We start from the raw sequence: 17,289 nt of genomic DNA on the forward strand, positions 1-17,289 counted from the left end.
TTTACCCATGCAAATTGCTTGCCCGCGTTTTAACTGAATTATTATTATAGTCGCCTGGCGCTTGCCGATTTTCGCGGCGAATATTCCGAAAACGGAAAACATAGCCATGCATGCAAAGTTGGTGAATTTTGATCGAAGCTAAACGACACTGCATACATATTCTGTGTCATCCACAAAACTATACGAGTGTACCGATATTCTGCATGTGTGCTCGATCGAAGCTAAACAACACTGCAAACATATTTTGTGTACTCGATCAAAACTACACGAATGAACGCATATTCTGCATGTGTGCTCGATCGAAGCTAAACAACAATGCATGCACGCATATTCTGTGTTCTCGATTTCGACTCTCCAACTTTAACCTAGTCTCCCCAGTGTGTATTGGAATTATTAACCATGCAAATTTAAAAATTTGAGACTTGTGCGCGAGACAGCCGAGAGCCGGAGACTTCCGTAGTAGAGAATGAAAATTTACCAGAAAAATTGAAACAGACAACCATGAACAACCATGCAGTTCAGGTCAGGTATCGTGAAGGAATTATATATTTGTGATATGATATAATATGATATATTTGTGCCTTGAGTTATGACATTTTATCTAGCTTATTTTGAAGATAAACCGGATGTAGAAATTTGAAACACGGATCATTAGATTGCCGCGTTTACACGTGCATGCTTTGACCTGGCCTGGACCAGGTCCAGGCCTATATGTGTTAAAGTTGAAATGTGGAGAAAACAAATTGTAAAGATGCCAATAGACTAAAGACTCGTAATACAGTTGGCGAATAAATTTTAAATAACCTGAACTGCATGTGACACGCTTCTGCTATGGCACAATTTTGCCAAGACCATGTCAACAAAAACATGTTTCATCAAATGCCAGAATAATGCTCAAAACAATTCCTTATATTGACTTCCCTAAATCAGTTGCAAGGTCAAAATGCTCAACAGGTCCAAAAAAAGCAGTGAAACAAATGCCACACCACGAGATGACGAAATTTGGGAGGATTCCAGTCTCATTTTATTTACTTTCAGGAAAAACATATTAGAAGTTATGTCACAGGTTATGCCGGAATTAACTCTGTGATGCATTGTAGAAATTGTATAAACATTCGCGAGGCTTTCATGCAGTATTGCAAGTTTATTTTATTCATTATTTGATAACATCTAGATTTAAACGTGTAGAGATTTGTTGATAGGAATTAGAGTTAATGCCCATGCAGGTGTAAGTATATCCGCCTATTTTTCGCCGTTACCAATGTGTCTCACTGCATGCTGAAACTATCGCTATCTATAAGTTTACGACTATGCGAGTATATATAATTAGGGCATATATAATTATCATATGCGTTATAGATGAAAAAGGAAATTGTGCAAGCATGATTGCATTTCTGCATCACGTACTTGATGAATTATGTGGCTGAGGTTTGAGGCCAAAGCTGATCCGCAAAACAAAACGTATAAATTCTGCTTACTATCTTCAAAATTATATATAACGTTCTATAGCTAAGACTAATCACACTGACTAAGTTAAACTTAATTAAGGAGTCCCAATTGTTGCTATATGTTGTAGTTATGAATAATGATCTTTCCCTGAAGTAAAGAATATGGTACTATTGTTATATGGTATACTAGTGCTAGTAATAGTTCTTACATTACTATTAGTATTTACCTTAGTATAAGTAACTTGAATTGAAACCAAGCATTGCTTCCTTTCCACGTAAGGAGCTCCTTTCCTGAACAAGTTTGGGCTGAATTTTAGCTTCGAACTGTGAAAGTGTTCCCATTTCCGCCTCGGAGACATTGAACAAACTCTTTGCATCGTCGGATACCGGGGGAAGTTTTGATCGTGGCGTTTTCGGAATGATTTTCTGGGACATAACTATCATAAAATATATTGGCAATATAATTTCGTTTTATTTTTGTAATAGCAAGCTAACAGGTCTAAAGCCCGTGTTCCACTTGGAGAATTTATTCGCGCAAACGCATAAAAAGTAGGAAGGTTTCTACCTTCCTACTGAAACCAATCACCGGATTTCAAATATCGCTTCGCGTCGCGCGAGTAAATTCACCTTGTGGAAAACGGGCTTAACATTAAGTCTGAGTTTGATATCAGTATTAATGTAATGACTTCATTATGTATTTGAATGCAGACTGAATCTGTTTTGAGATTTGTTTTTATGGGATTGAAGGGGAGAGGTGTACTTATTGGTAAGATGTTTGAATTAGAGAGTTGTCTGTATTAAAATTTATATACAAATAAATCCGATATATGCAGAAATTTTTAGTGCATAAAACAGCAGAAGATCAGATCCTTAGAAATTAGGCTAGTCTTAGTAATATGAATGTATACACAATGAAATCAAATACACTTAATTTTCTTGACTTAGGCGATTTATACTTATTCAAGAAAATTTAGTTCCGTTGTGTTTTCCCGTCTTTGGCCCATGTGTTTATTTCTTTTAACAGATCAGTTCACAGGAATTCAAGTCACAATTTTTAAAGGGTTTTTTCCACGCAGTAGAAAGCATGCATAAAAGGGGAATTTCAAATGTATTTTTAAGACAAACCTTTAATTCTTCCATACACGTCGTTTTTCGGATCAACGTATTCAACACACACACAGTCTGGTTGATCTTTTAAATCGAGAAAATCTCGTGAACGATAGGGCGTGAATGGCATTTTTCCGGTTTGGTCGTGGAAGAAGTCGTAACCCTTGCACGTGTGACTCTTCTGCCAATCCCACCAGATTTTATCGACGAAGCCGTGATGAAGGAAAAATTCAGGAGCTGTCGCTGAATCATTGCTGCACATTGTTCCGCCTATAGAGCAATGAACACCGTTATGGAATGCGTTTCGCAATATATATTCGAATTGGTTGAAATTTGACAGTATCGTGATCACATTTTTAACCGTGATTGCGTCCGGTACGAAGCCAGTAAAGTTTCTTCTTAGACAACCTTCCCCAGCGCTTGCAGGAAGCGACCAAACCGTTGCCTTGAAGGGACCAGTATTAACACACCTCTGCCACGGCACTCCGTTTCCACCAAATCCATCGTCACCAGTGTTCCATATTGAGCTCGACCAAGGATCACCAGCTACCAGGCTCCAATCCCAGTACGGAACGGTGACGCGACAATCGATCTTTCGAAGCAAATTTTCATATTGTAATATGTACCAGCGATGCCAGGGAAGGAAGAAGTCTTTTTGGTGGATTCCATAACCATAAAAGACAGTTTTATGCAGTCCTGTAAGATTGTCGTACAGAGGTTTGTACACTGGGTGGGTGGAGGCTGTTTTCACAGTGTTGATGTAGCGGATCCTCTCTTCGCAGCTCATATCAGTGAATTCTTTACGAAGTCTGCAGCATTTGACCAATTTCCCATCCTGTAGTTCACAACGTCTGCCACATTCATCATAAAAAGTCTGGCCATTGGTGCAGGACTGATATGCAAGATCCACGTCTAAATAGGATCAAATCTCACAAACAACACCAAGGCTAGGATAACTATACATTGCATAATATGCCTGGTTTACATTTAGTTCAAGCCGTCGTGAGTATACGTCAAATGTGACCGATGTATTTAAGTGATAATAAACACGAATGACGGGATGATTTAAATACAATTTAAGACATAAGATATATATTGAGACTATTTTTCACAGTCGAGAAGAACTTGTTACATGCGCTAGAGATGCTTCAAAGGCGAAATATTTGCATTTTTGGAAATTTATAATCTAGACTGATTAAAAAAAAAAATGTTTCTCCTACGCCACCACTAATGATATTTTTATCACAGGCATGTATTTCATTTGGACTATAAATCCGCTCACCTCCATATATTTCGTCAATTACTTCATTTAAGCCTCCATAATCGGACTCATAAAGCACTCTGGACGAGTATCCACCAGCAATCGACTTTAGCTCACTTTCCATGTTCCTATCTTTCGTTAAACCAATAACATAAGACGCCACACCGTAGTTACGCATTGTAGTAGCTATAGCCTCTAATTGGACTCCCGCGTTGGATCTGCCGTGCACTAGAGAGATAAGTATTTTCTTGGCATCCTCTCTTGCCCCGGCGGCTAGGTTGAACAAGAGTTGATTCAGAGCATACTTTACATTTTTGAGCAATTGAACTTCTATACTTTTTAAAGTACGGTGTGCTTCTGAATTTCGCGATCGAACAACATTTAGGTTCGCAAGGCATCTAAATGAATATGAACTGTATTGTTTATGTTCAGAAGCTTTATATTGAAGACTAGCATGTGCACGGCACGCCGGAGTTAACGCCAGAACAGGCGTCTTGTTATTTTTGAAGTCTACAGCATTTGACCAGTTTTCCATTCTGGCACGTACAACGTTTGCCACAAGCGTCATACAAAGTCTGGCCATTGGTGCAAGATTTATGAAGATCTCGGTCTAAAATTGCAAGGGGTGTAATCTCGAGCAAAATGGACGTCTGCGATTTCAGTCATTTCACGCTGCGGTAAGTAAACTTAACTAACATTTCTACACAATATATTACTGGTTTACATTTAGTCTAAGCTGTCAAATACTAAATGAGATGCGAGTGCTTCAAACGGACCGATGTACTTGAATGTTGATGAATATTGATGACAGACTCATTTGAATACAATCGAACATATACTGCATGAGCAAACAATTTTCATGTTAGAAAATGACTTATAAACTATACGATAGACCATATTTCCACCCAAAAAGTGATAGATAACAGTAATTGTACAGTCTTGGCTTTAGTTGATTTGCTGCTCATATATGCTTTGCCAATCAACAGACTATAGAACATCCATCAGAAGTGAATTGGATCACACAAAATTGGATCGTGTGAACAGAAAGGCTTTACACGTGCGAAATATCTATAGGAAACTGGAAACAATATAATGTTAGTGTTTCTATGACAATATTAATGATGGACAAAACGTAAACCATCATTATACACATGAAGTTGGATCTTGAAGATCCTGACCCGAATTCAATTTCCTCGTAAAATGCTACTCCTTTAAATTGTCACTTTCAAGAAGTAGGCGGTTCTTATCTTTCTAAAGGCCCGTTCACACGATCCGATTTGTCGGATCCGATTGTATCGGTTCCGAAAAATCGGATCGTGTGAACACCTATAAAGTTACTTTCCGACAGTCGGATCCGTCAGTCTAAAAAATCGGATGGAAATAGAACTTGCTCTATTTTCATCCGACAAGATGAAAGAAAGCCGACTAGCCCCAGACTTCTCACTCTCCATACTTCCCAAATTTAATTTGGCGCGAAAAATTAGATAACACAAATGGCTGCTGCTCCCGGATTGACTGATAATTCTGGTGTTGTTGAAAACACGCCAACGACGGTGCAAGAACAGCAACCGAAAGCAAAAGGAAAGAGAAAAGACCAAGCAAGAAAATGGACATGCAGACGAAGAAACTGAAAAGCTTATTTCTCTGTGGAGCGAAAGGGAGCTTTTATTCCACACCAACAATCCCAATTATTTTCTTAGCTTCCTCGTCAGCCATTTAAACCCATTGATTTAAACCTCATTTTGGGTATTTGTTCATGGTTGAAACACCTATACGCAGGCCACCTACCTCCCCCTTAAGCCCGTCAAAAAAACTATCGGATCGTCTGAACAGTCAGCCAAAAATCGGAACCGATACAATCGGATCCGACAAATCGGATCGTGTGAACGGGCCTTAATGTATTGTTTTGCATGGCGAGTATTACAACGGCATAACGAGTTGAGTTAATTTAAACCGGTTAAACAAGGCGAAGAATTGAGGCGAAAAAATGCCACACTAGTTACGGCATGAAGTTGATTAACAAATACTGCTTTGCCTGAGTTGGAAGGAGTTTATTTAAAATTAAAATCCAGCCTAGAGATAAAAATATATTTAAAAATTCAGACAATTTTAAACTAATGAGCTAATTAAATCAGCGCTTCAAGTATCAACATAGGCGGCCCAAAATTACCGGCCGAAAAATTTTTCGGCAATTTGTCAATGTAATGTATAATATATAATTATATATATTATACATTACATTGACAAATTGCCGAAAAATTTTTCGGCCGCCAATTTTGGGCCGCCTATGGTATCAACCGTTTATCTTATGCCGTTTATGTTCGCGGGAATGAATATGTATTAGGTTTTAGCCCGACTCAGAACGTTAACCCAAGTGTGTATGGGAATTAAATAGCAATTATAAAAATTTCAGCTTTGGGGCGAGATTTCCGTAGAGGATGAAAACTTATGGGAAAATTTGAAACGGACAACCATGCAGTTCAGGTCAGGTGAAATAACATTTGTAAAACAATTTAGAGAACTATTCTCGAATTCTTCTAAACACGGCGTTCGTGGGATTGACGTATTCAACACACAAACAGCCGGGTTGGTCGTTCAAATCCAGAAAGTCTCGAGAATGATAAGACGTGGATGACATGGTCTCGGTTTGGTTTCGTAAGTAGTCGTAGACCTTGCGTGAGTGGCTCTTTTTCTGCCAATCCCACTAGCTTTTATCGATGAATCCGTGGTGACATCAACGCGACGTGGCGTGATTTAATTTTACGAATTTTTCTGGTGTTATGCCATAACTCTTAAAATTTTCATCCAGAATTGAATTTATTTGCTTCTGAAAACTGAAAATTCGAATCGCATCTCTAGTGTGCGGGCCTTAGCCACAGAATTAATAATAAACATCTTCACTGCTAGCATGCAGACTGCGTCAGAGATCTGGCGTCCATAATCCATATTTTCATGGGTATACAGTCGTGCGCCTTTGCAGACGGCCGACAGGAGATTTAATTGTATACCGCGTGGATATTTACCTAATTGAAGGAGTCCTTGAAAGGGCGCCACTTTTACTCAAGACCCCCAGAGATCCTGTCATCTTTAAATGCACGCAGTTTTTAATTATATCTATATATTGACATTATTGTGCTTCGATAATGAATGTTTGCCTTTACATTGCCAAAACTGCGCGTTTAGATTCAGTTTACTGTGTATATTATTGTCGTCGTATTCAAGACTTCGCCGAAATAATAAACAGACAGCAAATAATGAGCTACTGTCAAAGTTAATGGTTTGGTCTGAGATTGAGCGAATACGCGAGACGAATCGGAATTTCAGGTGTTAAAAATAGGTGAATAAATTGAAAGAGCTTAGTTTTCCGCATATTTTAGTATGCATTTGTTGAAAATGGTTGTGAAATAATAACAAATTGGAAGCATCTAAAATTTTCCGTGCGTAAAATACGCGACAGTATAGAAAGCAGCCATCACACGTACTAACCCCCCAGTTACGCTACTGACCACTGTGCCTATATACTAATAGTATATTTTGAAGCAAAAATAAACAATATGCCGAGCTAAATATGCGTTTATTTGATATACTGACAAAAAACTATACCGTTAGTACAGTAGTTCAAAATACTACAAAACACTACACAATTATTTAATATCAACTCTTAGTCCTTATTCTCGTCCCATTTCCAAATGATTATTAAAGCCTTTAAAATGACAGTTGGTAAGCTAGTTAATTAGCGTAATTAATGGAGGCAGACCAACAGAAAAAATGCATGGCACCTGCGATACCACGTTTGCCCCGGTCATTTCCGCAAGCTTTTCCTGAGCAACGATTTGGATGAATTTCCAGGCCAACTTTGCAGGTCTTTGTCTTGCGACCGGTGATACGATCTTTGACCTCTTTCACGATGGTTGAAGCGAGCTTCGAGTTTCTCAACTCTGCTGGCAAACGTTGCTCCAAAATGCTCTCCCAGAACCAAACCCTGGAGCAATCATCGGTGACCAAATAGTAAATGGTCGTCTTTTTGGTTATCTTACCATTTTCATCAGTCTCCGTGGACTCTTCGACGGTTTTCTTAAATCCATACTTCTCGAGGTCAGCCTGCTTCAGGTATTCCATCACTTTTTCGCCACTCATCTGCGTCTTTTTGTCAAAAACACGAACCACGTCGCTTTCCGCACCGTTTACTAAAACATACAATAAAGAGGTAAGTCGCGCTGGAAACAGGACTCTTTTAGAATCATTTGAAGAATAAATCCAGCCTATAGAATTAAAGACAGTTGCCGTTACGAGGTCTTATGTTCACAGTTTTGAAAAAAAGTACCCCTGCAATGGCGGCATATTCGTCATCGTGAGAAAGGCTAATTTGTGTCTAAGTGTATAGCTGCATTTGGCGTTTTTGGAAGATGCATTAAAGAAAAAAGCAATAACACCGATAAAGGCAAAAATATGCTTACACACACACCTGATGGGGAAAGAAAAATCACCAAAGCAGCAATAATTGCGATGCCAAACTTCATCTTCTTGATTTGCTTGTCTTCTTCAAAGTCTTCTTTCTTCAATCTCTTATTTCCTCAAGGTTGTCTTTCGGACCAAACTAGAATTGATCCGAGCTTGCCGAACACACGTCTTTTATGCTATCGATTTGGAAAATGACTGGGATGTCTCATCGAGGAATTACCGACTGGCGTTAGCTTCCTTCAGCTGGTTTCTCCAGGTAGCTATTCATTTATTTGCCGCCACAATTAACGAAATATCTAGGGGCGTGTCGAACGAGTCAGGATTCCCGTTAAATGTTAGCAAATATGGCAATAGACCTTTCCCCTTTTAGCTTTCCAGCGCGCAATGCGCGACGGTAGTGGATTATCAAGGTCAATTTGAGTTACAATACCGCCAGCTTTGAAGCGATTTTTTTTGCAAGAAAACCTTGCCGATTCTTTTTGCTTCTTTATTAAACTAAATCATTCCTGAACGTGGCGAAATAACAACTCATATTGACCTTGAGAATCAACTACCGTCACGCATTGCGCGCTTGAAAACTCTTGAAAGGCGCGCTTGAAAGGGGAAAGATCCATTGACAGATCACCAGCGGCAACCTTATGCTTTCGCATTGCATGTTTGTTCATACTACACTCGGAAGCCGTTTTTTCAGTGCCAGTGTGAAATCGATTTGTGCGGATTTCCAGGCCGACTGTGCGTTCCTTTTGCAGCGCTTCGCACGGAAATTAACCGGGCACCTTAAATTAAATGGGCACGGGTACCCATTTTAGCCGTGCCGTGCCAATAAATCGAGTGCAGTGTAAACGCGGGGCTTGATATTGCACAGCATTTAGATGTTAATTCATACGAGTAAATATTTATACTAGATTTATACCAAAGATCAAATTAAGTGCATGTCAATGAATTCCTAATTAAATCTAATGAGATTTCATGTTTGCCGCGCGTTTCAGGTTTTTAAATTTCTGAAGATTCTGATGAGCCAATTCTGCTACATTACTACCATCAGCAAATTGAGACGGTCAGTTTCTTTCATTATATCTAACAAGCCACTGGCAGTTATAAGGAAGAAACCAGTCGTAGGAAGTATTCTTTCACACAATAAAGACCGGTGTTGTAGATGGTGTGTGGTTGCATAATTTTTCCATGCATGTCACAATGAAGAGTCAGGGCAGACACCGCCTTGTCTATGCTTTCGGAAGTCAGTTCCAAGGTCAAAATGACAGAACAAGTCACAGAAACGAAAACTCGAGAATTGCTTCAAGGCTTTCTTTCGTCATCTTCTTTCACAGTTTCACTCAAATACGCGAAAAACAATCTTCTGTTCTTCAATTAAAAATGCCCGTACAATTCTAAGGAAGACGTAATGCGTATATACCCGTTATTACTCCGGCGTCAGCGACGGAGTTGAAAATTCGCCTCGGTTTTGTTTTTGTTTTGTTTTTTTATTTATTTTTTTTTATTTTTCGTCGTCGCAAGTCTGTAATGGCGCGAAATATACTAGTATTTAAAATGTGTATGTGACTGTAATTATGTACGTCCCAGTCTTGTCTCCCAAGAGTTGTGGTGCACAGCTTTGGCTAATTTTCCAATGCGCGATTCGATTTCGCTCGCATGATACGGCAATTCCTCCAAGAGGAACAAATAAACCGTTCTTTTCACGCTGTTCGATTAAGTTTAGATTGAATTGGGGTAAGAATATATTTAATACATGTAGATTCTGGTCCTATTTTAATAATATCGCTGCTATTTCGCCGTTTAACAAGATGTGATCGTGTATGGGCGCGTTGACACGTCGTAGTTTGCACAGGATTAAAGATTTTATATAACTATATAAGCGCGAATTCCAAAGGCAAAGTGTAAGACAAAGCGAATATATCATGCGGTTTATTTACATTTTTGAACAATTGAACTTCTATACTTTTTAAAGTACGATGTTCTTCTGAATTTCGCGATCGAACATTTATAATTATAGGTTCGCAAGGTATCTAAATGCGAATATGAACTGTATTGTTTATGTTCAGAAGCTCTATATTAAAGACTGGCACGTGCGCCGGAGTCGGAGATGTCTCATCCTGGGGATTATCGACAGGTGTTTGTCTTCCTCCAGCTGGCTTCTCCAGGTAGCCGTTCATTTATTTGCCTTCCACAATTTAATTCGCGATGTCAACTTCCGTGGGAATTCTAAAGACTTCCCGAAAGTATAGCTATGAAAATATTTAGGATCATATCCATTTCTTGAATAAGACATGCGACATTTTGGCGGGGGTTACGTTGTATGCATGGAATAAAGCTGGTCGCTGGATGCCGCTATATCCACCGTGTGCCAATAAAAAAATTGTCACCGTGTGCCAATAAAAAAATTGTCACCGTGTGCCAAAAGTTTAGTTTAAGTTTCTGTCGAGGATCGGGGGTCGAGTGTCGAAATATGTACACCGCAGCACGGCCTGACGCAAGTAGAGAGCTTTAGATTCGACTACGGTTCCCGCTACGTCTACGAGATTCGTCACTGTGGCGCGAAACAAACGTTGTATGCATACGCCACCTCGTGCCGACATGATAAAGCTTGGGAAACACGCATGTTTAACCTGTCAAATATTTCGGAAATTTTACGCTTGCTATTTCGAAAAATATCAGTACATAATCAAAAGCAACGGTCATGAAAAACAGTTCTCGCAAATTATCTTATGGAGAAAACGAGAAAATGTCAACTTTTATTGCTTTTAAATTACGTAGTGAGGACTACGAAGTTTTCTTAAAATGCCGTAGTCAGATAGTGGCATATTTTATTTAGTATGCATTCCTCGACCCGTGTAATAACAAAAATTTGGAAGCATTTAAATTTTTGCGCGCGTAAAAAACACAGCAGTGGAAAACAGCCCTAGCAACTAAAATACTAGTCGCATTTCATGCAAAAATCGAAATGGCATCAAATGCGGAAAACGGGATTCAGTTTGGGACTTTTGAAATACCTTCCATGTTTAATTGCATTATCAATTCAATATTTCACTCGACCCTCGATTTAAGCCCTCGATCCTCGAACTTCGACCCTCGGCAAAAGTCAGACAGTGATGTTTGTGAAAGTTGAGTGAAACCTATTATTCATAGTAAACGTTAGCATTTAAGTATACTGCAAGTTTATTTAATTCAGTCATTATTCAATATAATTTAGGAGTCTGTGAAACGTTGAACAAAACGTGAAACAATTGTACATAAAAAGTTGGATTTTGAAGATCCAGCGCCTCAGAGCGAGTGACAATTTGAACTTCCTCTCAAACGCAAGATGAATTCATAATGGCATTTTCAAGAAGTAGGCGGTTCTTATCTCTGCAACGAGTTGATTCGTAAATTCGCACGAGTATATCGCAATACGAAGTTTCGTCCAGTCGACTTTATCTTCGACCAATTTATCTGCACTTTATTGTCTTCTTCGTTTCAACAACAAAGTAGTAATTGAGGTGCAAGGAAAATTCAATGAGAAATTTTGAGTGATGACATCCATTGCATGTACAGTTTTGAGAATAAACATATTCACAATATGACTAATTACTGTATGTATATGAGTTTTGGCGTAATCTGATTGGCTTTGCTAAATTCAATGTGTATTCATGTCAACTGACATATTTCAGTCAGAATTTGTGACGAGGAGTTTAACAAAAGTTTACACATTTATTTTGATAAAGTTCTGATAATATTATTTAACAATTAGACAACGAGTCCGAGTTGTCTATGAGCGAATAGTCAACGAGGCGAAGCCGAGTTGACTATTTGCTCATAGACAACGAGGCCGAGTTGTCTAATTGTTTTAGTATAAACTATAACATTAATTTACAACTAGGAAACACAATATAAAATTCTTGTTGGCTTGCAAACCATTCTGAAATTTATTTCGTATATTAAAGGAAGAAAATATTTTAATTGTTGTTCGCGTAAAATGTTTTAAAATTCAGTTTAAATATAAAAATTCAATTGAGTATACGTTATTTTTATGTATTTTCTTACCCTTAAAAATTGCAATTCCGTATTTTGTTGCTTTTTTTGTTTTTTCTGGTACGGAATTGTCCAACAAGTCGTCCAAAAAATCTTCAGATACTTCGGCGAAACGCGAATTTTCCGCCATTGTTTTGAATTTTGCTACTAGTAGGCTATCACTAATAGCCTACCAGTAGCGTAGCCAATCAGAACGCAGGAAAAGTGATAGCCTATTAGTCAGTTTATACTAAAAAGAAATATACCATGCATTCGCTGGCTTTTGGAGATGAACTTTGAACTTGATGCTACTAGATTCGGTCGGATTTTAATAATGACCAAATTTATCCCAGGAAGGGGCATCAGACAAGATTTAAGCAGCTTTGCTTATAAGATATTCATATATGGTCACACTGTAATGGCTATACGCAGCGAATACGAATGTAAAGATATCAACAGATCGCCTAGGAGCTCGTATAAAGAGCTCACGAATGAATGTAACCAGTACTGCATGTAACCGCTTCTGCGATGGCAGAATTTTCCCAAGACTCCGTCAACAAAAATAGTTTTATCCAATGACAGAAGGTCAACAACTACTTCCTTGTCGGCTTCTCTAAGTCAGTTGCAAGGTCAAAATGCTCAACAGATCCAATAGAAGCTGAAACAAACATACCATAGCACAAGATGACGAAATTCGGGAGGATTCGAGTCTCCTTCTTATATCATCTTAGGAAAAACAAGTTAAAATGAGACGAACATCGATACATTCTAAATCCCACTATGAGAAAGATGCTTTATGAGAAAGAATGTTTCTAGACATGTATAGTCAGGGGTGGATTCAGCACTAGTGCACAAATTTGCATTACAAAACAAAGTGGTTATTTTTAGCAGTTTTCTTGTGACATGCAAATTAGTGCACTAGTGCTGGATCCACCCCTGTGTATAGTGATAATATGTACAAGTAAATTTTCTTCGGTCTTGCAAAAGTTAAGTCTTCAACGTTGTATGCATGGAATAAAGCTGGTCGCTGGATGCCGCTATATCCACCGCGTACCAATAAAAAATTGTTAAAAAAGTTTAGTTTTGGTGTCTGTCGAGGGTCGAATGTCAAAATATTTGCACCGTAGCACGGTCTGACGCAAGATACTTAGGGCCTAAATCATTGTGTATTTCGCTATAGACGAATAAATTGAAAGAACCTAGTTTTCCGCATATTTTAGTATGCATTCCTCGACCCGTGCCTGAATAAAAATTTGGAAGCATTTAAATTTTTGCGCGCGTTAAAAAACGTAACAGTGGAAAGCAGCCCTAGCAACTGAAATACTAGTCGCATTTCATTTGAGATACCTTCCATGTTTAATTGAATTATAAATATAATATTTCCCTCGTCCCTCGACTTAAGCCCTCGATCCTCGAACTTAGACCCTCGGCAAAAGTCAGACAGTGATGTATTGTGAAAGTTGAGTGAAACCGAATTATTTATAGTAAACGTTAGTATTTAAGTATACTGCAAGTTTATTTAATTCAGTCATTAATTATTCAATTTAAGAATCTCTGAAAACGTTGAACAAAACGTGAAACGATTCATAAAAAGTTGGATTCTGAGGATTCAGCGCCTCAGAGCGAGTCTTAATATAATTTGAACTTCCTTTCAGACGCAAGATGAATTCATGAAGTGTTATTTTCAAGAGGTAGGCGGTTCTTATCTCTGCAATGTTTTGGCGTTAACTCCGGCGTGCTGTGCACGTGCCAGTCTTCAATGTGAAGCTTCGGAACATAAACAATACAGTTATAATACTCATTTAGATGCCTTGCGAACCTAAATGTTGTTCGATCGCGACATTCAAAAGCACATCGTAGCATAGAAATTCAATTGTTCAAAAATGTAAATAAACTGCATGATACGTTCACTTTGTCTTACACTTTGAAATTACACTTCGCACTTACATTAACCTGTGCAAACTGCGACGTGTCTACGCGATGTGGTCATACACGACCACATCATCTTGTTAAACGGCGAAATAGCAGCGATATTATTAAAATAGGACCAGAATCTACATATATTAGATATATTTTTACCCCAATTAAATCTAAACTTAATCGAACAGCATCAAAAGAACGGTTTATTTGTTCCTTTTGGAGGAATTGCCGTATCATGCGAGCGAAATCAAATCGGGCATCGGAAAATTAGCCAAAGATTTCGAGTTGTGCACCACAACTCTTGGGAGAAAAAACTGTGACGTAGATAAATACGGTCACATGCACTTTTCAAATACAGTATATTTCGCGCCAAAATAAACTTGCGACGACGAAAAATAACAAAAAAAAAACAAAAAAAAACCCAAAAAAAATTCCGTCGCTAACGCCGGAGTAATTAACTTTAAGTGGTATGTGATAATCTCTGGAATACTTATAAAAATTTTCAAGATCCTTAACTTTCTTTTCAGTACTATCAATCGGTTCAAAAACATTGATATATTTGCTTATTATCATTTTTGCGAGAATACGCCAAGTTTTGCGCAGAGAGAGGAATTTTTGCGGCTAAGCCGGGCAATTTTTGAGGAGAATATAATTATTAGGACTTCAAAAATTTGATATAAATTAAAAAACACTATTTTGATGCATTTTGAAATGTTCATTTATTTGACTCTATTGCTATTTATGTTGCAAGACAACTTTACTACAAAACTACACGACTACACAACTTTAGAAACTACAAAGTAGATTACTAGAATACTAGTACATTATTCTATCAAGACACTTAGTCCGTTTTCCGTTTACAATCGTCCAATAAAAAACTTTAGTTGCCGTAAACGATGACCGCATTACTGCAGATGCCGCACCAACTGCAACCTCTAGCAACACGACGTTTGCTTCCACTGGACTTGAGACAGCGATCTGGATGGATCTCTAAACCGACTGTGCATTCCTTTGTCTTCCTGCCAGCAATACGTTTTTGAACTTCTCGTACGGTGGTTGAAAAGATATTCAGATTTCTCAATTTCTCTGGCAAGCGTTGTTCAAGGATTCCTTCCCAGAACATAACTCGAGAACAATCATCAGTGACCCTGTAGTAGATAGTTCTCTTTGTACTTTTCTCTCCATTTTCATCCGTTTCAGTCGTGGTTTCCTCGGTTCTCTTAAAACCATATTTTTCCAGATCCGCTTGCTTCATGTATTCTTCCACCTCTTTCTCGGTCAATTTTAAATTCTCGTCAAAAATTCGAACCACGTCACTTTCTGCTCCATACGCTAAAAAGTTATATACGGATAAAAATAGTCAAATTATTTATTCTGTAATGCTTTCGATAATCTAAAAAGGTCGAATGTAGAATCATAGAAGTTGCCCTTTGTAATTAAACCATAGTGAAGAATTAGTCTTCTCATTGGAAAACCATTGAAAAGTACAGAATTCTGATAATTCTGACTGTTAAGGAGTGTTTAAATACTCCCATATGCATTGATTGTAGTTACGCGGCAATAACACAAAGATGAAGACATGATACGAGAACACACCTGATGGGGACAGAAAAATCACCAAAACATGTACGAATAGAACTGCGATGGAAAACTTCATTATTTCGAGTGATCAATATCTTCTTTCTTCAGTTTTTCTTTCTTCAAGTTCCCCTTTCAGTCCAAACTAGAATTGATCTCAACTTGCCGAACACACGACTTTTAAGTTGTCGATATGGAAATTAGCTAAGATATCTCGCCGTGAAGATTGTTGCAAGCGTCGTCTTCCTTCAGCTCATTTCTTTATGTATTTTACATACCATTAGGTTGCACAATGAAGAAATGGTTGGGTACAAATTAACCGCCAACTTCGGTACTTTCAAACTTCCGAAAATGAGGTGATCTGTTGGAATTTACCAACATGTTGGCAATGCCGGAAGTTCAATGCTTGACACACATAAACACGCCAGTTCAAACCGGCGGACTTCGCGGTACTACGATCATCTTCTTCAGATAGATGTAAGGAAGAGAAAGAGTTTTAAATGTTCAGATAACGAACTTCATAATATATAACAAGCCATTCATTCATTCCATTGAAACACACAAAAAAAGATGTGCCATAATTAAAATTCGCACCTGCATGTGATCACAGCATGAATCTGCTTAACTAGCCATAAGAGTGGAAAATGTCACGATATACTTGTTGCAGAAAATTTAAGCCCACTGGCACTGAATTGCATGTAATTTGCGATTCTGTTTTGAATCAGTGAGTTTAGCAACGTTTTGCCTACGTTCAAAGCACAGAAACTACCAGTTGAAACCCGGAAATTTTGACGTAGCTGTATAGGAATACACACTGAGATGTTTGTCTTCCGGTGCTTTCAAACATAAAGGCGACAAGCTGGTAAACCAAACAGGATTTCGTTGTTTCATTGTGGTTACATGAAATGCAATATTAAAACACTTCATTTTTTATCATAGGAAAAATATTTACATTTTCCCGTCTATATCGACGAGCTTCGCTCTAAATATTTTTTTCCCTCAAGAGTTGAATTATACCCAAGCAAACTGCTTGTGATGCGATTTAACTAAATTATTATTATAGTCGCCTGGCGCTTGCCAATTTTCGCGGCGAATAAAACGGAAAACATAGCCATGCATGCAAAGTTGGTGTCGGTGAATTTCGATCGAAGCTAAACGACATATTCTGTGTCATGCATCAAAACTATACGAATGAACGCATATTCTGCATGTATGCTCAATCGAAGCTAAACGACAATGCAGCATCCTGCAGCATACATATATTCTGTTACTCGATAAAACTATACGATGAACGGAACGCATATTCCGCATGTTTACTCGATCGAAGCTAAACAACAATGCAGCATCCTGCAGCATACATATTCTGTGTCTTGATCAGAACTATACGAATGAACGCATACTCTACATGTTTACTCGATCGAAGCTAAACGACAATGCAGCATCCTGCAGCATACATATTCTGTGTCTCGATCAAAACTATATACGAATGAATGCATATATTCTGCATGT

The 17,289-nt window shown here is 38.2% G+C and overlaps 2 protein-coding genes across 2 annotated transcripts; both read right to left on the reverse strand.

Moving 5' to 3' along the window:
• Nucleotides 1–1,089: 1,089 nt before the first annotated feature.
• On the reverse strand, nt 1,090–3,426 carry LOC114525179 (tyrosinase-like). The gene is made up of 3 exons (XM_028546401.1): nt 2,574–3,426; nt 1,676–1,885; nt 1,090–1,596 (listed from the first exon to the last, which is right to left on the reverse strand). Exons 1-2 carry the CDS (start codon nt 3,340–3,342, stop codon nt 1,677–1,679), a joined length of 978 nt encoding a protein of 325 aa, XP_028402202.1. The 5' UTR covers nt 3,343–3,426; the 3' UTR covers nt 1,090–1,596; nt 1,676.
• Nucleotides 3,427–7,373: 3,947 nt separating this feature from the next.
• LOC114525181 lies at nt 7,374–8,429 on the reverse strand. The gene is made up of 2 exons (XM_028546404.1): nt 8,282–8,429; nt 7,374–8,003 (listed from the first exon to the last, which is right to left on the reverse strand). The coding sequence occupies exons 1-2, from the start codon at nt 8,334–8,336 to the stop codon at nt 7,546–7,548; spliced, it is 513 nt and encodes a 170-aa protein (XP_028402205.1). The 5' UTR covers nt 8,337–8,429; the 3' UTR covers nt 7,374–7,545.
• Nucleotides 8,430–17,289: the final 8,860 nt, after the last annotated feature.

This window comes from Dendronephthya gigantea, unplaced genomic scaffold (genome assembly GCF_004324835.1).
Source record: "Dendronephthya gigantea isolate DGI-Jeju-01 unplaced genomic scaffold, DenGig_1.0 000033F, whole genome shotgun sequence".
NCBI lineage: Eukaryota > Metazoa > Cnidaria > Anthozoa > Malacalcyonacea > Nephtheidae > Dendronephthya > Dendronephthya gigantea.